This window comes from Elaeis guineensis, chromosome 1, assembly GCF_000442705.2.
Source record: "Elaeis guineensis isolate ETL-2024a chromosome 1, EG11, whole genome shotgun sequence".
NCBI classification, from domain to species: Eukaryota; Viridiplantae; Streptophyta; class Magnoliopsida; order Arecales; family Arecaceae; genus Elaeis; species Elaeis guineensis.
The window spans coordinates 30114640-30138894 of record NC_025993.2 but is presented as its reverse complement, the minus strand read 5'-3'; the positions used below and the strand labels follow the sequence as shown (position 1 = coordinate 30138894).

Below are 24255 nucleotides of genomic sequence, written 5' to 3'. Positions count from 1 at the left end.
ATGAATCAATGATCATGAATTTCAATGAAATGCATTATAGGTAGTTTGAAGATAAATAGAAAATTTACTGCCAACTTATAAGTGCATTTGCTTGAAAAGAAGATTGATTCTTTTGGCATGTGATACATGTGCCCATTTGCATAAATAATTTGCCTATTGCTTAATGATTTGAAAATTTACTCATTTGATTATGTGATTTTGGTATCAGAGCAGAAAATTTATTTTTGTTATCAGAGCAAAGCAGAATTTACATTAGGATTTGAAAATTGCGTGTTTGAAACTATCTCATTTGCTCATTTTTCAAATTTCTTAGCATCTTGAAAATTCGCTCATTCTCATTTGATTATTTAGTTTTAGTATCAGAACATGTTTAACAATTAAGTGTATCAATGCATGTCTAAGAATTAATTTTAAAGCATGTCAGAGCATGTCTAATTTTAAAGCATATCAGAGCATGTCTTAGAAGTAATTTTAAAGGTTGCTCAATTGCTTTGTGCTTAGCAATTCACTCATTTTGTTATCAATCGTATTTTTGATATTTTAATTTCTCCCAATTCACTCATTTTATTTTTAAGTCTTTTATTTATCTTTCTTTTGATACTTGTGCTTAGCAATTCACTCATTATATTTTTAAGTCATTTAATAATCTTGCTTTTGATATTTTTCTTTAATTTCTCTCCCTTTTTGACATCATCAAACATTGTTAACTCCTCCTCTTTTTTGAATACATTTTCTCTTTAGTGTTTCTTCAAACTTCTTGTGCTAATCATTAATGTTTACTCCCCCTGAATACAGCAATCATAAAACAAAATATGCCATTGAGTACCATAGATATGAATTAGCAACAAAGAGAAGATATATAATCAAAAGATGATTGATACCATTACAAAGAGTAGATATATAATTAAAAGATGATTGATACCATAGTTATTTCAATACATATTTCATAATATAAAAGTTAACTAGTTAACATCATTACATGGCCCAAGAGACAGATCCTAGAAAGAACAACAGACATGACTAACAACAAGGATCTAGTAGAACATATGACTCTATGGATCAGAATCAGATGTATCAGAGATGGGGTGGGGAGATGATGGATCACGATCAAGGACTCGTCCTCTACCCCGTCTGCCTCTGCCACGAGTGGAGGTGCTGGCACGAGTAGGTGGGCGAGATGATCCTGAAGGCTGAGAACGTTCAGAGGCCAAAGACTGGACTGCTAGAGAGAGCCTAATGGAATCAAGAACGTTCAGAGCTCTCGAAACAGACTGAAGCAATGCAGTGAACTGTGTAGAAGCATGCTCACTAGAGCCTCTGATCTCTCTCCTCAAGAAATCAAAACCACCCTCCAAAACACCTCTGAGTCTGCCAGCCTCCGCAGTTAGGTCTGTGACCTCAATAGTGCACTCCTGTGGCTGAGGATGGGCCAAAGCTAAGACTTGCCCCTGCAAGTCAAGTACTCTCCCAGTCAGTCTCAAAATATAATCCTCGAGCTGCTGAATCCGAACTGACTGATCTGTGATCATCTGAAATATAGTGGAGATATGGGGGATCAAGGTCTGATCAGATGCATCTAATGATGTGGATCTCGGTGCAAATGCAGAAGTGCTCCACTGACGAGAAAGCAATGAAGCCACACGCTGAGAAATCTGCTCAATCTGATCATCAGCCAATCTGAACTCTGAGGGAGGTGCTCTGCTGTCTGGCTGCTGAACTGGTGTGTGCCTCCTGGTGGACTCTGAAGGGCCAGCCTCTGGATCTGAAACAAACTGGATGTCTGGAGATGCTGCCCTGAAGTCATGGAGAGGTGATGAGGGACCTTCTTCCTCAGCTCTATCCTCAATTCTGTCCTCAGCTCTCTCCTCAGCCCTTTCTTCTGTACCCTTGATCCAACCACCATCAATCCTAGTGAATCCCATGCGGTGCAGAGTGTGTTGGTTGATGGTGTCTGCGTGAGAAAGCTTAGCAGATGCCTCCCCCTCAAAACTAACTCCAAACCTCCTGAATACCAGTGTGAGGGCCATACCAAAAGGCAGATGTACCTTGGATCTATTCAGTGTTTCTCTCATGGCCTCAATCATTAAAGCAGGGAGGTTTAAAGGGGTTTGGGTGATCACATGAAACATTATACAAATGTCTCGGTCAGAAAGGAGGTCATATCTACCACTTCTCGGGAAGAAAAGCTTTGTCACTAATTGATGTAGAATTCTCATTTCAATTGACAAGATTTTGGCTTCTAATTTATTTAGACTTCCCGAGTAAGTTCCTCCTAAAATTACATTGATCCCTTCTTCCTTCACTGGGAGTTCCATGTTAGAATATCCCTCACAGGGCAAATGTAGAATCTCTCCCAAAATAATAGGATCTAAGCAGATATCAATTCTCTTAACAGTAGAAGTTACTGTTCCATTGCTATAGTGCAGATTTAGATAAAACTCTCTAACCAAGTCTACATATGTAACTTCCTTGAGAGAACAGTAAAATCCCCAACCCTGATTTTTTATCTTTGAACCAAAGGAGAAACCCTCTTTTTCAAAAAACCTGAAGTCCACATTCTTGCCGGTTTCTACCTTTCTGTCAGAGAGGGATTTTGCTAGGGCTAAGAGAAGACTGAGAGGGACCTGGTGCAGATGCTGAAGCTGGAATGGGAGCAGAGGAGGTCTGAGAAGCTTACCTTTTTCTGCGGACGCCTTCTTCCAGCGCACGGACTGATTTCCTTCTTTGAGGGAGTTTTATTTTTGGGGCCATTCTCACCACAAGAGCAAGCAAGGAGACTCGGAAGATCAAATGGGTGAGGAGAAGGAGGGTTATTAGAAGATGGAAAGGGATTTTTAGCGGAGAGAAATCCCGATTTTGAGAGGAACGGTGGAAGCTAGGGCACGCTCCAACCGCTTCAATCAAGGGAGAAAGATGCGAGAAGCTCCTTTCCCAAGGGGTGATTTGAGGTAGAGATGTGAAGGGAGAATGATCTTTGGGCTAAATCCTTGGTTTTGGAGAGAACGAAGATGAGGACGAAGAGTCTTGGAGGGAGGAAGACGAAGAAGAAGAAGGGGTCGGCTCATGAACGGACTTTAAGTTAAAAAGAAAAGAACCTGTGGGAAGTTGGCCAAGAATTTCAAGTATGCCATTGGGTCGACCCTAGGGGGTCGACTCATGATTCACAAAATTTCAGAAAAAATATGAATAAATTTTGAAAAAATTCAAAATTTTGGGAGAAAAAATTTTGCTCAATGATAAGTTGTGAGAATGATAATCTTGAGCTTTTAGGTCCAATAGAGATGATGAAAATTGAGCTCAAAGAAATTTTGACATCGATTTCTTGAAATTGGAGAAACATTTAGGCAAAAGGATCAAGAATTCCTAGATTTCTCCTAATCTCACAGAATCTATCCTCACTAAGGGCCTTTGTAAAGATATCAGCTAATTGATTTTTAGTGCAAACATATTCAAGAATTATATTTTTATTTTGAACATGTTCTCTTATAAAATGATGTCTTATTTCAATATGTTTAGATCTTGAATGTTGAATTAGATTTTTAGTTAGATTTATGGCACTAGTGTTGTCACATCTTATGGGTGTTTCATTAAGTTTGATACCAAAGTCTTCGAGTTATTGCTTAATCCATAAGATTTGAGCACAACAACTTTCGGCTGTAATGTATTCGGCCTCAGCCGTAGACAGTGCTACCAAATTTTGTTTCTTGCTAAACCAGGAGATTAGGTTAACTCCAAAAAATTGGCAAGTTTCACTAGTGCTCTTTCTGTCTAATCTACATCCAACAAAATCAGCATCTGAATATCCTAATAAATCAATTAGTGAGTCCTTAGAGTACCATAATCCTAGAGTTTGAGTACCATTTAAATATCTAAGGATTCTTTTAACAGCATTCAAGTGAGATTCTTTAGGATTAGATTGAAATCTAACACACAAACAAACACTAAACATGATATCAGGCCTACTTGCAGCTAAATATAATAGAGAGCCAATCATACCTCTATAGTATTTTAAGTCTACACATTTACCTTCTTCATCCTTGTCAAGCTTACACGAGGGGCTCATGGGTGTGCCAATTGGTTTGGAGTTCTTCATTCCAAATCTTTTGAGTAATTTCTTGATGTACTTGCTTTGGGTGATGGAGATTTCTTCCTTTGTTTGTTTGATTTGGAGTCCGAGGAAGAAAGTAAGTTCTCCCATCATGCTCATCTCGAACTCCCCCTGCATGAGCTTAGCAAAGTCTTGACAAAAAGATTCATTTGTAGACCCAAAAATTATGTCATCAACATAAATTTGTATAACTAACATATTATTTTGATTTCTTTTAATAAAGAGGGTTGTGTCTACATTACCTCTTAAAAAATCATTATTTAGTAAGAATTTGCTTAGCCTATCATACCAAGCCCTAGGTGCTTGTTTTAATCCATATAGAGCTTTATTTAATTTAAAAACATGATTAGGAAAAGCATGATTTTCAAATCCTGGGGGTTGTTCTACATAGACTTCTTCAGCAATATATCTATTCAAAAATGCACTTTTGACATCCATTTGAAATAATTTGAATTTCATAAAGCAAGCATATGCAAGTAGAAGTCTAATGGCCTCTAATCTAGCAACAGGTGCAAAGGTCTCATCAAAATCAATTCCTTCTTCTTGATTATAACCTTTAGCAACCAATCTTGCTTTATTTTTTATTACATTTCCATGTTCATCTAATTTGTTTCTAAAGACTCATTTGTGCCAATTATTGAATAATTTTTAGGTCTTGATATTAAAGTCCATACATTATTTCTTTCAAATTGATTAAGTTCTTCTTGCATTGCATTAATCCAATTATAATCATTTTTAGCTTTTTCAATAGTTTTTGGTTCAAGATGAGATACAAAAGCACAATGATTAAATACTTCTCTAAATGAAGAACGAGTTTTTATCCCATGCATAGGATCACCAATAATTAGCTCCTTAGGGTGATTGTGAACATACCTCCATTCTTTGGATAGGTCGTTTGTACCTTGAGGTTGTTCTTGATGTTTTTCACCTCCCTCATCCTGTTTGTCTTCATGTTCCTTATCCTCTTGAATTGTTGAATCTTTCAGAGTGATCTCCTTCATTCCTTCTATAAGAGGATCTGCATCATCAACACCTTCATTCTTCCTTGAAGGAAGATCGTTAGATTCATCAAAGACAACATGTATGGACTCCTCTACTACTAAAGTTCTTTTGTTAAAAACTCTAAAAGCTTTATTAGTGGAGGAGTAACCAAGAAAGATTGCTTCATCTGATTTTGCATCAAATTTTTCAAGTCTTTCTTTACCATTATTTAACACAAAACATCGACAACCAAAAATATGAAAATAAGCAATATTAGGTTTTCTTTCTTTCCAAAGCTCATAGGGGGTTCTCTTTAAAATTTGTCTAATCAAAGCACGATTTAAAATGTAACATGCTGTGTTGATTGCTTCCGCCCAAAAATATCTTGGAAGGTTGCTTTCACAAAGCATGGTACGGGCCATTTCTTCTAAGGTTCTGTTTTTCCTTTCTACTACCATATTTTGTTGGGGTGTCCTAGGAGCAGAGAAGTTATGGCCAATTCCTTTTTCATCACAAAAGTTTTCAAAGTCTTGATTTTCAAATTCAGTTCCATGATCGCTTCGAATATTTTGAATTGAAAATCCTTTCTCATTAGTGACTTTTCGGTAAAATTTAGTGAAAACATGAAAAGTTTCATCTTTGTGTGCTAAAAAGAAAACCCAAGTAAAATGAGAGTAATCATCTATAATTACAAAACCATATCGTTTTCCTCCTAGACTAGTGGTTCTAGTAGGTCCAAATAAGTCCATATGCAAAAGCTCTAAAGGTCTAGAGGTTGAAACAATATTTTTGGATTTAAATGAAACTCTTGTTTGTTTTCCTAGTTGGCATGCATCACAAATTCTATCCTTTTCAAAATTCAGTTTTGGCAAACCAAGAACTAATTCTTTCTTAATTAATTTTGAAAGAGAATGCATGCTAATGTGTGCAAGTCTACGATGCCAAAGCTAACTAGTCTCATTAATTTTAGCATTCAAGGATACTAGGCATTGCATGTTTATTTTGGCTAAATCATTTAAATCTACCATATAAACATTACCATATCTATGTCCAATAAATTTAATGCCATCATTAATAGGACTAGTTACAATGCAAACAGACGATTCAAAAACAACTTTATATCCTTTATCATAAAATTGACTAATGCTTAGTAAATTATGCTTTAAACCATCTACTAACAAAATATTTTCAATGTATTTGGAGGGAGTGATACCAATGTTACCTATACCAATGATCTTTTCTTTGTCATTGTCTCCAAAGGTGACCATCCCTCCATCCTTAGCATCAAGAGTGATGAATTGGGATTCATCACCAGTCATGTGTCTCGAGCATCCACTGTCAAGATACCATTTTCTGTTTCCTCCTTGGGATGTTAGACACACCTGCAAGCAAAAGTCAAGTTTTTGCTTTAGGTACCCAAGCTTTCTTGGGTCCTTTTTGGTTAGCCATAATGGTTCCTTTTGGAACCCATATTTTCTTTATAGTTGAGTTTGCAGACTTGTTAGAGAAGCAAGTGTATGACTTATGTCCTACTCTACCACATTTGAAGCAAGTAATATTATAAGACTTATTACTTAAAGAGTTTACATAAATATTTTTTAGATATTTTTGTTTCTTCAAGGGGTTATAGCCAAGTCCAGTCTTATCATACACGACTTTTTGATTATCAAGAATCATATTGAGTTTTTTTGAACTCAAGGTGAACTTTTCTACTATTGGTTTTAGCTTGACAATTTCATTCTTTAAGCTTTGATTTTCTTGAAGCAGGATGGATTTTTCAATTGAAATATTTTCAGTTTGTTTCAATAAAGATTGATTTTTTAATTTTAGATCTTTGTTCTTCATCCCTAGTTTCTTTAATTCATCAACTAAATCATAGAATGCTTCATGTAATTCTTCAAATGTAAAGTCACTAGGAGTTTCAGAAATTACCTCATTTTCGTGTGCCATAAAGCACATGTTGGCTTGTTCGGTTGAGTTTTCCTCGTCGGAGCTTGAGTCATCACTCGCACTCCAAGTGGCCATCATGGCCTTCTTCTTGTACTTCTTGGGACCTTTCTTCAGCTGAGGACATTCGGATTTGAAGTGTCCCGGCTTCTTGCATTCGTAGCAGATAAGAGGTTGGTCTTTCTCTTTTTCTTTGCTCTGTTCTCCTTTTGTGAATGGCCTCTTCCTCATCCCCTGTTTCTTTTTTCTCAAAAATTTCTTGAATCTTCGGATAATGAGTGCCATCTTTTCATCCTGTTCTTCGTCTTCAGTGTCATCAGTTTCTTCATCTGGTGGAGCTGTGGATTTAAGGGCAATTGTTCTTTTCTTTTTGACTTCTTCCTCTTGATGTTGCTTCATGCTCAGCTCATGAGTCATCAATGATCCAAGAAGCTCTTCCAAGGGTAGAATGTTCAAGTCCTTAGCTTCTTGAATGGCAGTCACTTTGGCTTCTCAAGTTCTTGATAAGGACCTGAGAATCTTTCTTACAAGCTCACTGTTAGTATAGGACTTGCCAAGACTCTTTAAACCATTAATAATATCAGTAAAGCAAGTAAACATTCCAGTTATAGACTCATCATGCTCCATTTTAAACAATTCATATTTATGCACAAGCATGTTGATTTTAGACTCCTTTACTTGATTGGTTCCCTCATGGGTTACTTCTAACCTATCCCATATTTCTTTAGCAGATGAGCAAGTAGAAATGCGATTAAATTCGTTAGCATCAAGAGCACAATAAAGAACATTCATTGCTTTAGCATTTAATTGGGGCATCTTCTTATCAATCTCATCCCATTCTTTCTCGGGTTTGGTTGATTCCTCACCATCTATAATTTTAGTGGGTGTGTGAGGACCGTTCACTATGATACTCCACATATCATAGTCGAGTGCTTGAATGATACTCCACATATCATAGTGGAGGTCGGTTGGTGGATTGCCCCTCGGCTAGAGAAGTGCCGACATGAGTTGCCATAGATCTTTGGCTCTTTGATTGTTTAGATCAAAGAAGGGCTAGAGCACCGGGCTTTGATACCACTTGTTGCCCAGCTATGCAACCCAAGAGGGGGGGTGAATTGGGTTTCTAAAAATTTTAAGCTTAACTTATGACTTATGAGAAATGTTTGACAAAGCTAAATAGATAGAGTGGGTAGAATTGATTCAAGGCTAATAGCAAGAGCAAGAATGCAAGAGAATAATAAAGAGATAAAGAAGAGTAATTAGACACACACTAAACAAGAGGATTTATAGTGGTTCGGTGCCAACCTTGCACCTACATCCACTCCCCAATCTCCTACTTGAGAATTTCAATCCACTAATCTTGTATTCAACCCGAATACAAACGTCGAAAACTCTGACTCTAGCTATTCGAAGCTAGTCCACTTATTTTTCGGGTACAAGCCAACCCAATACACTCCGATTCTAGGTTCGGATCAACCTTCCCTTGTTTTGGAACCCTTCCAAAACAAAACCAATCACTCAAACTGAGTATAACAATTTATAGCACAAATAAGTATAAAGAAAGCTCCTTTAATGAGCGAATATAACTTTAAATATACTTTACTCAAGAGAAGAAGATCCTTTTTGGATTTTCTCAAGGTGGATGGAGACTTAAATGTGCACTTGAGGAGTTGGTGAGCTTGGATTAAAGGCTTCTTGAAAGCTTTGAATGAGCTCTTGCTTAGGGCTGAAAAGTTGGCTTGAAATTCCTTTTTCAAAATCTCTCTCTTTGAATGCTCTCTTTTCTTTTTGTTGATTTCCACCTTTTTGTCCCTTTTATAGCTTTAAGAAATAGTGGAAAACATTATAGGCTGAAAAAGAGCCGTTAGACTGTATTAAATGAGCATTAAAAATATTTAAAACGGGTTAAAAACTAGCCGTTGTGGAAAAATCTCATCACAGGGGTCGACTCATGAGTCGACTCATGCTTGGGGGTCGACTCATGGGTCGACCTCTGTGGAAAATCGTCACAGAAGTGAACGGGATCCATGGTTCTGTAAAACTGGCAAAAATACCCGCAGAGGTCGACTCATGAGTCGACTCATGCCTTGGGGGTCGACTCATGGGTCGACTCACAGGGTGTGTCAAGTCTGTGCCGGCCAGGAATTTCAGCGTGCCAGTCATCTCATGTGCCATGAGTCGACTCATGGGTCGACTCATGATTTTCAATCATGCATATCTTTCAAAATACAAGTCCAAAATCAATAAAATTTTCACCATCGGATCACAAATTTTTTGTTCTATCATTTGATACTATCAAATCAGGATTTTGGTAAAATTACAATTTTGTCCCTGAAGAGCAATAAGTCTTTTTCAAGTGAGAAATATTAGTACCCCTTCAACTGCTTTGTAATCATCAAAATCAATCTAAGGAGCAACACATTTAATGTCTATAGTTCTATTTTTTCTTTTAGAATTTTGAATGACAAAAATACCTCTCTTGCTCTAAAAAGATTATGACATTCTATACCAATATTATGATATCCTATGTTGAAATTATGACTTCCTGCACAATATGTCATAATTTTTCTATCGGATGTCATAATTTTGGTAAAAATATTTTCATCATTTAAAAATTTTACAAATTTTTCAATAGTGAAAATGCCTCTCTTTTTGTGACATCCTGTGAAAAAATTATGATATTCTATATAGGAAGTCATAATTTCAACGCAAGATATCATAATATCAACATAGGATGTCATAATTTTTTCAAAATAGGAGAGATATTTTTATTATTTAAAATTTTAAATAAAAAAATAAAACTGTGGATATTAAATATGTATTGAAAATCAGTGGCTATGTAACCCAATCGGATGAGGTGGTGCACTCCATGTCAGATTTTCTACACCACAGGTGGTGTACAAAGAATTTCACTTAAGACCAAAGTTCTACTGCATTTTGTATTGCTTCTTTGGCCCAAGATTTGATTCACAACTGGTTTATGCTCCAAATGGCTGGCTTGCCCAAGACATAATAGCCTGAAATACTGTAAACTATAGCCCAAGCCCTGAACTTGGAAAAGATTAATATGGACCAAAAATAGAGTCCCCTTGCAAGATGGAACTCACCATTTCATCGGATTAGGCCACATAGCATATTTAATGCAACTCAATTTTTTTTATTAAATTTTTATGATAAAAATATTCATTTTCTCTGAGACATCTTTTACTCTATTTTTCTCATGCTTAACCAAGATATCATAGATAATAACAAAATATCATAATAATCAACAAGATGTCATAGAAAATAATAAAATATTATAATAATGGTATGATATCCTTTTACATTCTATGAACAGTTATCAAAAAGTAATATTACTGACACAGGATATCATACCAAACAACAAGATGTTATATAACATTATCTGGAATGTCATAGGATTCACAAAAAGTTATATAAGACATCAAGAAGTAATAATGGTCTTATTTTTTTATTCTATAATATCTTGAATAATATATATGACTTTTTGTATCTTTATATGATATTTTGCTGGTTATTATGACTTTCTATATCTTAAAAGAAAAAGATATTTTCTTCAAAATTTTTTTTAAAAAAAAAAAAAAGCTAAGCTATACTAATGTCTGCCCCGTTATTAATTGCGCTATATGGTTTAATCTAGTGAAACGATGCATTTTTTCTCTACTGAGGGTGGTGAATAAAGAATTTTTCAAGTAAATAATTTTGAATCTGACATTGAAAGGTTCGATCAAATCCTTTTGATCCTGGAGAATCAAAGGGCAACTCTTTCATCGTTGGGAAGTCAATATGGGCAGCCTTCTTTGGGAACAATCCTTATGTGGTTTTTATTCTTTTTTACTCTATTCTTCTGTGATGAATAGGGCTGGAAGTAGGCCAAGCCGAGCTGAGTTATACCCCTACTCGAGTCTGGTCCGAATTTTTTTTTGAACTTTGGGCCGGACTTAGATCCGAAATTTTCTAAAAGACTCAAACTCGAGCCCGCCCCTAATCTGATTGGGCTAGCCCACAATCCACATCGCTGCTATTTGTTTCGTCATAGGGCAGAACCAAAGTTCGGAGTTGGAGGCAACGGGAGTAGAGAGCTCCGATCCGATGGTGGAGGAGGATGAGGCATGATGGATCTTGTTGGACTGGACGGTGGAGAAGATCGCAAGGAAGCAGGCGGAGCAGTGGATGTACCTGGCAATGATGATGATGTCCAGCCTCGGCATCACCACCATAGCTATTGTCGCCATCTATTATCGATTCTACTGGCAAATGGAGGTTGCTCGGATTCTTGGATGTCTCCATGAACTTGTATACCTCCTCGAGATCCCACTTCTCCTCCGGTCCGGACACATCCTCCCCCTTTGCCTTCCTCTTCCTCGGGCCCCTCCGCTACGCTCACCGCCATGGGTCGGCAAGCCCTAGGCCAGCGTTCTTTGATTGGATGAGTGAGAGAGAAGAGGGTTCTTAGGAGGCTTGTCGGAGGGCGTGGGGAGGGAGGGGAAGGAGGCTAGGACGAGAGATGCGAGAGGGGAGGAAGGCGCAGGACACTGGGGCTTGGGGATGGTCATCGAGTAGGGCAAATCCAGGAGAATATACATGGTGGATAGCGCGTTAGGTGTTATGCAAAGGATAGCGTGGCATGTTATGCACCTTGGGATTTATCCTTAAATCTCGGACTGAACTTTGGGCTGATATTCGGGCTGGACTCGGGCCAAGTTCGAGTCGGACCAAAGATATATCCGAGCGCGGTTTGAAAAATAAATAAGTTCTATATTTAGGCCCAAGCCTGGTCTGAATCATCTCGTGCCGAGCCTGAAGCCCGACTCAAAATCAGCCTGATCTGATGGACCTCGGGCCGGTCTGAGCCCAATTTCAGCTCTAGTGATAAACTTACATTGCTGGTCGGGGACATTTTAAGTTGTCTTGCGATGGATCTATCATTGGATGTTTGGAATTTAGAGGATTTGTTTTCTCCAACTCTTATGCTCTATCTGGACAATCTCTGTATCATTGTGGATGTGGCTTGGTTGGCTGCTGCAGCTTTCATGTCGGTCATCTGTTGGAATGTCAGAGCGCTGGAGGAATCTATTCAAAGAAGAATTGTTAAAGATTTTTTTTCATCCTTGAATGATTGCTGTGTTATTGGCATTTAGGAGACTAAACTGTAAAAGCATTCACCAGCTGTGTTGAGGTTTATTTTAAGGAGAAAAATCAACTGTTGGCTTTTTCGTGATGCTGTAGGATATATTTGTGGAATTTTAGTTGGTTGGTATAATTCCAGGTTTGACTGTCGGACTATTACTTGTATTTATGGGCCGTATGATCATGATCTTAAGCTTTTCTTTTTCTTTTTTTTTTTTTTTTGAGATAGTTGGAGAAAATTCATAATTCCTTTAAGCCATACGAGAGGAGTGAACTGTCTTAGCCTAAAAAAAAATTTAAAGACTTAATCTCCTTCATCAGATTAACTTAGTTGTTGGATCTTCCTCTCAAAGAATCGAACTTTAGATAGAATAACTATCAAAATGTGTCTATTATAGCAAAATTGGATAAATTCTTGATTTCTACTAGGGACTTGTTTGGTTCACGAGAAGAATTTTTCTTTCCTTCTGAGAAAGTTATTTTTTAGGAATATAATTCTGGTATATTTGATTGATCACGAGAAAATGGCTTATATTTAGTTAAGTATCTACTTTCTTAAAAAAAACTATATAAAATATCTATTATATCCTTAATAAATATAAGATCATGCACTTTTGCTCTCAAATTTTACATAAATAATAATATTATATTTATATTAATATAAATATAATATTGATATATTATAATATAATATTATATCATAATAATTTATTATATTAATATAATATTAATATATATATATTAATATTATATTAATTTAATATTAATATTTTAATCTAATAAATTTATTAATAAAGAAGTGATATTAATATATTCCCAATGTACATCTTTTGGAATGATAGAGTTCTAAATGCATGTTGGACTATTACTTGTGTTTATGGGCGGAATGATCATGATCTTAAGTTCTTTTTGTTTTTGGGAGAGAGTTAAAGAAAATTCATAATTCCTTTCTAGAGCCTTGGATCGTAGGTGGTGACTTCAATGCTACGTATAAGTCATATAAAAGGAGTGGACTGTCTTGGCCTAAAAAGGATTTTAAAGACTCAAATCTCCTTCATCAGATCAACTTAGTTGTTGGATCTTCCTCTTAAAGAATAGAACTTTACTTGGAATAACTATAAAGACGTGTCTATTATAGCAAAATTGGACAGATTGTTGATTTCTAGTAAATGGGATGACTTCTGCCGTCATTGCTTTCAAATAATACTTACAAATTCTTGCCCTAATCATACTCCATGTAAGCTCTTCTTTTTTTCCAGAGCCACAAAATGTTTAAGAACTTCTCAAATTTGACAGAAATTGCCTTACTTTTAACAGTTTTTTCTGATGTTGTCACTTGGCTTTGAATTCATTTGGGTCTTCAGAGGATGTTGCAGTTTACTTACTTCTCAAGCTAAGAGCCACCAAAAGGGCCTTGAAAGGTTGGTAAACTAGGATTAGCTCGGAAGCAGAAGCTACAAAGAAAGGCTCCTCATGCAAATTCAAGTTCCAGGCAGATAGCATGAACATTGCATTTCTCTTCAGCAGACAGGGAGCTAAGAGATCGTTGCCAGCAAGAGCTTCCTTCATTTTATTAAAAAAAAAAAATAGAAAGCAGAGTGCAAAAATCAAATGGTTAAATAAAGGTGACAACACTAGTAATGCTTTCTTTCACAAAATTGCCAATCTTTATCGAAAGCTAGGGTGACAATTTACTCTGTCTCATCAGATATCCAATCCAACCCAATCCAAATGAGGTGGATTTTATCCAATCTGAAATGGATCCGAGGCAAATATGCATAATAATTGGTAAAATCCATTTTAAACCTGATCCAGATATATATCTCTTCATAGATCCTCTCATCAAGGCAAAATAATTGATTTACATGTACAAATATTTGCTTTTTTGCAACTTTTCCCAACTTGACCCATCCGGCCCATCCTATTTAGCTCTATTCGCCCTACTACACTCCAAGATAAATACGAGATGAGTGGATAATGTTACTATCCAACCCATAATCCATTGCCATCCCTATCAAAAGTTCAACTAGATCTCCAGTGTTAAGTGGGATGGATTAGATGTCACTGACAGTGGGGTAATTAAAAAGATCTTCATAGATTTTTTCAAAGGGATTTTCAAAGAATCAGAAGCCCCACCATTAGACTTGGATGGGAATAGACTTTATCCCTTATTCAAATTTTGGTGGCTTGGATGCTCCTTTACCTTGGAAGAGATTAAGCAAGTGATTTTCGCTTCAAAGGAGATAAAAGCCGAGGACATGAAGGTTTTCTCACGTGTTTCTTCCAGTACTTTTGGGAGCTAATTAAAGATGACATCTTCTTCCTTTTTTAGTAGCTATATAAAAATAACATTGACCTTGCACAGCTCAATTATGTGACTATCTCTATCATCCCCGAAAAGAAAGTTGCAAAAGTTCCTTCAAATTTCCATCCTTAAAGCCTCATCCATCACCGCATCAAAATAGTTGCTAAAGTTTTGGCCAATAGGTCATAGTCACTCGTAACTTATTGATTTTGCCCAAACTGCTAATATCAAAGGAAGAACTATTATAGACAACATTCTTTGTGCTAATGAAATCTTACACTATTCTAAAAAGCGGGATGTGGATGGTGACGTATGTAAGTTAGATTTCTCTAAGACCTTTGATAGAATTTGTCCAAAGTACCTACTCAGGTTTTTCTCCTCTAAAAACTTTCCTTCAAATGGATTTGTTGGATAGAAAATATTCTTCTCTTTGGAAAAATTGCTATGAATATCAATGGCAATGTTGGCAATTGGATTCCTTGGAGACGGGGGCTAGGGCAAGGTGATCTCCCCTCTCTCCCCTTTTATTCATTCTCGTGGCTAACCTATTTGTATAGAATGCTTAATGCTACAGCATCAGGAAATATTTATGGAGAGCCTGGGAATCCTTGAATTTTGGCGGGTACAAAAATTCTGCACAAATGACACCTTGATTTTTGATGGGGTACTGAGAGGTAATCTAGCCATTTTGAAAATTATTCTCTATTATTTTGAGCTGATCTTAGGGTTGTCTATCAACTATCAGAAGAGCTTTGTTTCATCCATTGGTAGAAGTGATGCTTGGCAAGTTTGTGCTAATTGGTTGGACCGTCCCGTATTCCTCTTCTTTTGAAACACCTCGAACTATTGTTATGTGGAGGTAAACCATCCAAATTTGATTGGCTTTTGCTGTTATAAAGGATTGAGAATCAATTGACATCCTAAAAAAGTAAATATCTATCCTTTCATGGGCAGCTCACCTTGGTCAATCATATCCTCAGGTCTCTTCCTTTGTATTTTGTGCCCTCTTTAGGATTCTGGTTTGGGTAATCAAAAGAATTGATAGATATAGAAGGTTCTTTCTTTGCATAGGCAACTTATCAATCCATAGAGTCTCTTGCATGGTCGATTGGAAGATTGTTTGCCTTCAAAAAGAAGAAGGGGGCCTTGGGCCTAAGGATCTCACCAAACTCAATGCTTCAGTTCTTGCAAAATGGGGTTGGAGATACATTTTAGATGATTTGAGTTTGTGGAAAAGACAGATTATGTTTGTTTATCACAAAAAGGTTAAGTTGACCATGAGTTGGAAGCCTACAAGAAAATATTCAAATTTTTGGTGAAATGTTACCCAATACCTCCTTGCATTTTGGAACACGATTCATTTCAAGATTGGAATGGTCAGAACATGCTCTTCTGGAAGGACAGCTGGATTTGTAATGCTCCTCTTCAATGCTTGTTCCCCTCTCCCTTTAAGAATAGCAAAAAGAAAAATAGAATTGTACCTACTTATTTCAATTTTAGAATTTTATCTTGGAATATTAGACTTTCATCTAATTCATCTAGGGAGGTTTGCTTGGAGTACTTTCAACTCTCTCATCTTTTGGCATAGATATCCGGTGATCAACATGAAGAAAGGGTAGTCTAGAAACTAGATAGCAAAGGAGATCTTTCCACTGCTTCACTTTATCAGTTTCTGAACACAAGGAGGTAAAATCTTCATTTGCTTCATCTATTTGGAGCCTTGATGTGCCTCTAAAATTTAAATATTTCTTGTGGCTGAGTTGGGAAAAAAAAAATTTAAATACCAGGATAATCTTGGAAGAAATATTGGAGGTTTCATGCTATGTCAGAGACAGTGGATCATTTATCCCCTTCCTGTCCATACTTGTCTTCAATTTGGGAAAGCATTTGTGGCTCGCTTGGAGTGTTTCACCATTAATTATCGTTAGAGAACCTTTGCATCCAATGGAGGTATACAGAATTTTCTAAATCTCCTCAGGCTATCATCCTTATGCTGCTTGTTGCTATGACTTGGGTTTATTGGAAGGACAGAAATGCATTTCCTTAACAAAAAATCATCCATCGCTTCAACATCTTTTGCCTGCCTATTCATTTGTCAATCCTTTGTACTCACAAGCTCTTGCCAGGAGGATTTGGCTTAAAATCAAGAGCACACTTAACTATCTGCCAGCCTACTAAATTTCCTTCATGCTTGCTAGATGAATTTGAGATAGCTGCTGCAACATAGATTATTTCCCCTTTTTACCTGTGGATCATGGCTGAATTATAGCAGCTGAATCAGTGAGAAGGGGTATCTCCATGGAAGTTGTTGTTTGATCGCCATCCTACACACAACAGCAGCCAGTTTTTAATTTGTCCTGAGCTGTAAAGAAGACGGTAGTTTTTCCTTCTCTTTTCTTCTCTAAGGCAACTCCTGTTGCTTGACTCATGCAATGATTCTCTATACATACTCCTCTTTCAGATTTAAACATCAAAAAAAAAAAAAAAAAAGAAATTTGATCCCTCTTTCGGCTAAACTTCTCCCATGAACATGTCAGATGAGGCTTTCTTTCTTCCAAAGTATATAAATCATCTTGTCTACGTTTTAAAGAAACAGGTTAAGGATGTCTAAGATAGGCAAAACGAATCATTTACCGTGAGACCCTATTATAATGTGCACTAATCTTATTCGTTAAAAAAACGTAAAAGGATGCTCTCAATACATTGCAACATACAAAATTAGAAACCATTTAGATATCCTTAATAGATTCCTACAAAGAAAAAGGTCCGGAACAAAATCATGCGCTGCAATTCCACGACTGATTAGTCTAAAAGAATTTCAATGCCAGAAATCCAGAACTTAAAGAGATTTAAGTGTCCCTGTTATCGGGCTGCCTGGACTTTGTTTACATCTTTGGACTTTTGCACTTTACATCAATGAAATATTATTTCTACCAAAAAAAAAGAAAAAAAGAGAGAGAGATTTAAGCAAAGCGAAGCTATCATCTGTATGGAGTGCTCTTTGAGAAAGTTCCTTTGATCAAATGGTAGTGGAGGAGGTAGTGGCCATGGTGATGATTGTAGTGATGGTAGTGCTGCTGCTGGTGGTAGATAAGATTTTGGTTTTGGTTCGTGTTGTAATATAGGATAGATTGCTAAAAGGCCTCCGCTCGGGCCCTCAGCTCAGGGCTAAGGCCCATTTCATGAGCTAGAGACCTATGTAGTGCGTCCAAATCGCATAAGAATTTTTTGAGATGTTCATACATGAACAGAGGGCTTTCGGAACAATTACATGAATAGATTTCACCTATCCTCGGGCTTTTGGAACAATTCCTCAAGTGATTGTGAGATTGGGGCCTTTTATATTGGGGTTCTCCTTTTTATTCTTTCACCATTAGTGAAAATCTCTCCCATCGTTAGTGCTTGTTGGCTATAGATCAAACTCTAGGAAGCTCTATGCTCTCTCTTTATTTGTTTTGCTATCTTTAGATTTAGCATCCTTGCACAACAGTGGTAGCAAATGGGATTCATATGGTCCATCTGGTGTTGTTGGTAATGGCGGTGTCAAAATGGTCGCCTAGCACTTTAGCCTACCAGGCCTGGTCAATGAATCTAGAACCTTTTATATGACTTACACTAGATATCCCTTCTAAAGACCAACCAAAAAGCAATCATCGAATCAGATGTGATAGAAACAAACTAAAACATTACAAAGCTTTTCGTGATTGGTATTAATTTCTTAATTCGCTGGAAGTATTTCATATCAATTGAATACACATGAATCATAAGATGCGAACTACTTTTATCGCCTCACATCTCTCTACCGCAGCGCTTCCCCACGAAAGAAACGTGACGCGACACTGCGGTCCGTTACAATATCAACAATCACATTCTTCTTACTACACAAGCAATCACCCAATGGTGCCAACACCAACGGTTTTTTCCAATCCCGATCTGTCATTGCATCCCTTTTATTAGAAAATAAAATGAAAGAGAGAATCAAAACATATGAGACGCAATTGTATACTAACAAACTCGATAGAAAAATGACATTCCTATTTGCCCACTTTTACACGCTACAAGTGCCAACAAGCCAAACCTTTGCCCCACCTTGCAAAGCAAAGACCAAGTCAAAATGTCCCCATGAACCCCTCAGCAGATCACCACCTCTTGTTACCTCACCCCTTAGGTAATCAATAATCCCCAAAACACTTTGGGGGTAATAAACGAAAAAACAAAAAAAAAACCTATCATCAATTAATGTGCCAACGCAGAGCGACACACCACTCGACAAAAGAGAGTTGGGCTCCTCCCATTCCCGAGAGGCCACCACCGGCATTGTACCCCAGATGCCGTATCGATTTCAATACCCGCACCCAAAATTTTATGAGTACCACCGTATACACAAAACCAACCCACCCACGCAAAGCCTTCTCCTCTCCCCCTCTTTCTTTCTTTCTTTTTCTCCCTTGATAATTATTAATATAAATTTTTTTTAAAAAAAGGAAAAAAGCCGTCGATCAAATCTCATCCGTCCATCGTCATCTATGCGGAAGCTTCGACGTGCTTCTTCGGCGGGCGCTGGATGGGCCCCACCGGGGAGCGGAACCCGACGGTGACCGCGTCGCACACGCACCAATGGAACCCTGGCGGCCGCCCCTCCTCCTTGGCCCTCTCGCACTCCTCGCACACCGCCGGCCGCTCTGGCGCCGCCGCCCTCCTCGCAGCGGCGTCCCACGCGAACGCCCCCTCCGCCGCCGCGTATGGGTAGTACGCCGCCGTGGACAGGAGGTACCTCTCCCGCTGCCGCTGGAGGTCCCGCAGCTGGCTCTCATAGTCCCACAGCCCCAGTCCGACCGTCTCCGGCATCAGCGCCGCGATCGCCGGATCCACGCCAGCGCCGGATCCCGCAGGGTTCCTCCTCAGGATCGTCTTTTCCGGCACGGCTGATGAGGCGACGGCCTTCCTTTGACCGGCCACCGCCTCCCCGGCGGCGGCGTCCTGGCGGTGGCCCCGGCGGGAGCGGCCCCGCCTCTCGCGGCGCGATCGGCGTAGGACGGCGAGGACGAAGCAGTCGCGCTCGCGTGCGATGGCAGCGAAATCGGAGGACTCGTCGATGGGGACCTTGCGGCGGACCTCCGGCGAGGCGCGGGCCTTCTTGCGGCGGACGAGGGAGAAGGAGATCTGGTGAGGAGCGATCCCGATCTTCTGGCTGATGACGGCCTGGAATTTCTTGAAGCCGAGGGCGGGGTGGACCGCGATGGTGCCGATGTCGACCTCCCGCTCCCCGTCGAAGAACACGACGGGGAAGGAGGAGGCGGCGGTGGCGGCAGCCGGCAGCTCCATCATCTCACCCGCGAGGTCGCAGAGAACTCCGGCACGATTCCGGCGCGTCGGATAGGAGAAGGGACATCTGGATCGCGAGCCTAGATAGGGTTTTGAGGAGAAAGGGACCGAACGGGGAGAGCCTTATAAAAAGAAGGCTTTGGCGGTGGGGTTTTCGGTAATTTTATTTAGGCGGTAGGGGATATTTTGGGTAGGTTGGATTATTTCTTAGGATGATAGATTGCTTGGGAAATACGTCACTGCCAGGAAATAAACTTCTGTCCCGGTTTTCTGAACTTACCCTCTTGTCATGGATCGCCATCTAAAATAAAATTTGATGGTTCTTCTTCCACAAATTTAATCTCTTGAATATTTCCTCCTTTTGAGATGCTCATTTTAAATTTTGATGACACAATCACAAATGATAAAACTGCTAGTAATTTTATCATTCTGAATCATCAAGGCTCGGTATTGATAATTAGTAATCAACTTCTTCTCCATTCCGTAATATCTTTTGCTGAACTTATAGATATCTGGTTAGGAATGTAATGCCTTATTTCACACCTTCATACTCAGTACATATCGATACAAGATGACTCTTTAGTTGTTATTTTCTGGTTGCAAAAAATAAAATTTGATGGTTTATTGTACATGTAAGTCATGGATTGCATGTATATATTTTAAATAAATTTATCTAATTTTTATCTACATTAACATATCAAATTTTATATTTGTCACACCCCGAACCCAACATCCGGATCGGATACATGATGGCCGCACACTCTTTAGAGCAAGCCCTAAAGAATATGCAAAGCCAAATTGAATCATTAAAATCTTATCAACCATAATAATTTATTTCAACAATAATTCATAAAATCTTGCATAATTACAATTTAAATTTCTTCAATCCTCTGATCAGGTACCAACGGTACTCTATCTATGCATCCGCTCACTCACAAATCCATACCATAGCCAATCATGGACATCTTGTAACTCTGAGAAAAAAAGAAAGATGAAGAGGTGTGAGCTTTACAGCCCAGTAAGAATTCCCATATCACATCAATATAATAATATAATCTGAAAATAAAGATAAGCAATAACACATAAAAGTCGATGTTTACTGTCCAGCATACTGCAAACATTTATAAATTATCTATTTTATCAAAAGAGATACATCATCATATGTTAAATAAGTGAAACAATTTTATTCAACGATTTTTTCATGTCTTAACTTTCCATTTTCTTCTATTATCACATCATCTTTAATCCTTTTCTTTTTGGCTTTGGCTTTGGACTACTAGGATCATGCGGCAATCTTTTATTCGGATCGATTTCTGTGATCTTTCTCGGATCGAAATATTCATGATCTTTCTCGGATCAAAGTGGCCATGATCTTTCTCGGATCAAATCATTCATGATCTTTCTCGGATCATATTATTCTTCCACACATAAGCCTGTGGGGGCTGTCCCAGGCATAAGCTCCTGGCAAGCTATTCCACATGACAAGGTCAGTCCAAACCATATTTCTCTTTCTTTTCATTTTTATAAAATTAAAATATTTGACTTCATTAATCAATTTAAATTTTGCAATGTAATAAATATGTCATACCCATATAATCATGCCATCAATCGCTGATACATATGTATTGATATAACATACTCATGATCAAAATCACATAAATAAATAATAGTGTCTCAGATATAACAAATTCATCGATCTCAAATTCAACGTTGCAAAATCAAGGAGATAAAACCAACGGTAAAATAACATATATAATGATGATCATGTACAGAGATTCTTATCTTTACCGGTGACTGATCCAAGTACAAAAATCAATGTTCTTCTTTGATTTATGAATTCTTTAACAAAATATTCCACTCAATATCATTTGCAGACAATCATCTCTTCATAACCCTGATCAAATATAAATATCATATATGAAGAAATTACCGATAATTGATCCTAATACACAAATCGATGACTTCTCTTAGGATTAACCAAAATTAGGACTTGTCTATGTATCAGGATCCTTCATTGATCCATAAGACTTTTAGAGAGAGAAAATTCATGAAGAGAGAGAAAATTCATGAGAGAGAAAATAGAGAGAGTGGAGAGAGAAATCTTCGTATCCTTCAGATGAGGCAATCATGGTCGAGATCATCAGAGGTCCTATCAGGGTGACTTAAAATGAATCAAGTGGTACAATTTCGAATAGGATCGGCTGGGATCAGATCTACCGCACGAATTTTGGAGCAATCTCGGATCATCTTATTTTCATCTCAATTTTATCCTAGGGTCCGTGATGAAATCAGAGAGAAAAAGATACTAGAGAGATAAAATCTATAAAGAGAGAGAGAAAAAATCTAGAGAGAGAAAATAGGGAGAGAATTTAGAGAGAGAAAATGTAGAGAGAAGGTAGAGAGAGGAGAGAGAAAATTTTTCTCTCTTTTTTTTCTTTTTATTTTATTTTATTTTTATTTTTCTCTTTCTCTTTTTCTCTTTTTTTTTTCTTTTCTTTTTCTTTTTCCTTTTTCTTTTCTTTTTCTTTTTCCTTTTTCTTTTCTTCTTCTTCTTCTTTTCTTTCCTTCCCGCGGCTTGTTTTTGACCGAAACAGGAGATCTTTGATCCCCTCATTGGTTGGCCAGCCGGCGGCGCAGCCGGTGCGGGGATGGTCGGCGGCCAAAAGAGAGGTGATCCGACGGCAAGAGGCGGCCAAACCGGTGGTTGGCGGTGACCACTGACGACGGAAAATGGCAAAAAAGAAGGATTTCTTTCGTAACAAAATCCAGCGACTCTGGTCGCCGGCGAGCGTGCACATCGGCACGGAAAGGAAGGGGAAGGAGAGAGGAAGGGGAGGAGGCTTACCTCCGTCGCCGGCGAAGCTTTTCCGACGAGAAATTGGACGTCACAGTAATGGGTTTCCGTGAGAAATTTCCGACGATTGCCGTCGTTTTGCCCCGAGATTTTTGATGGAAAGAAGAGAGGAGGGATCTCCTCCTTAAATAGGGCCGGAGAGAGCTTGTTTCCGACTCCGATTGGGAGCCGATGAACGGAGGAAGAAGACTCCCTTTGGGAGTCTTCTCCCTTATTTTTTTTTTTTTTTTTGTGGGCTGTGGCTGATTCTGGGTCCAATTTGGACCGGGATGTTATATTCTTCTTCCTTCAAATAATTTAATCCTCGAAATTAAATTATGTTGTTGAGATATATTTCAAAGTATACATTCTTCATATCATTCTCAAGCTTACAATAATGTCTTATATATTATTTATTTCTCATGATCTTGTTATAACAAAATTATTTGAAATTTCAAATTCATCTCCTCTTATTGATTTCTCAACTTTTTTGAAGAATCGTAATATTTTAGACTTGTATTAATATACCACCGTTATTTGTCTAATACATTTCACTCGAAATTCATAATTATCTCAGACTACCCTTGATAGAAAAATAAAGAAAGATCGAACATTGGACACTCTTCACGATTATCGATTTCTTTCTTCTCTTGACCTTCCAACAAATTTTATATGTAGACTCTCATCTTAAGAAAACCTCAATCTTCTATATCAATCCAAGTAATAATATTAAATTTAAAAAAATATGAGATCTATGTCAGGACATTCTAAGTTTGAATTAATATCAAAACTATCAAGCTGTTAATAAACTTAAGATATCTAAAATTTCTTGGCCTTATCTACAATGAAGCAACCTACTGACAAAAATTATCAGGCTATGATCAGATTATATCAAAATTTATAGCATCCTTTCATTATCAATAAAATCTTTCCTTATTTGCAACTAATGTATTCCATCATAACTTTTGATTTAAAGGATTAATATTTCTAATCAATTCAGACCATCACGCTTTTGCTGCGCACTCTGATCTCAACTTACCAAATTATATAAGTCTATCAAAGATAAAATATCCTTATATGTTAGATCAATCCAGGATAGATCCAACCTTCAAATTTCATATAAGACTTAGGACAAAATTTAAGTTTCTTTATCTTTACTACCTTTGGGTATAGCATATAAAAATTAAATTTTGATCTACTTTCTATGTTTGAAATCATTGCATAAGTTTTATCACTCTTCAAGAATCCGACATATCTAGAATTAATTAGAGTTAATCTTAGATTTACCTTATAATCATTTAGATAATTTCTAAATCAATCTTCTTTTTTTAAAAAATTAATTCTAACTTGACAACTAAAAGAACTCAAGCCAACATCCTTAAGTAGAATCAACTTGATTATTTCTTATAGAGCTCTCTTCATCACAACTCTTAATATTAATCGATAAATTCATAGAAAATCTTGTCCCTTGTATAAGTCATTCAAAATTTAACACTAGCAAGATATCTTAGTTCAATTCAGATATTCGAACTCTGACTTGAATAATTAATACACTCCACTATCTTCAACAATTAAAGAATCTAATCCAAAGATGAAAATATAAATTAT

The 24255-nt window shown here is 37.5% G+C and overlaps 1 protein-coding gene across 1 annotated transcript; it reads right to left on the bottom strand.

Annotated features, from left to right (window-relative positions):
• Positions 1–18487: 18487 nt before the first annotated feature.
• LOC105032855 (uncharacterized) lies at positions 18488–19981 on the bottom strand. Its single transcript, XM_010907435.4, has one exon. The coding sequence runs from the start codon at positions 19815–19817 to the stop codon at positions 19014–19016; it is 804 nt and encodes a 267-aa protein (XP_010905737.1). The 5' UTR covers positions 19818–19981; the 3' UTR covers positions 18488–19013.
• Positions 19982–24255: the final 4274 nt, after the last annotated feature.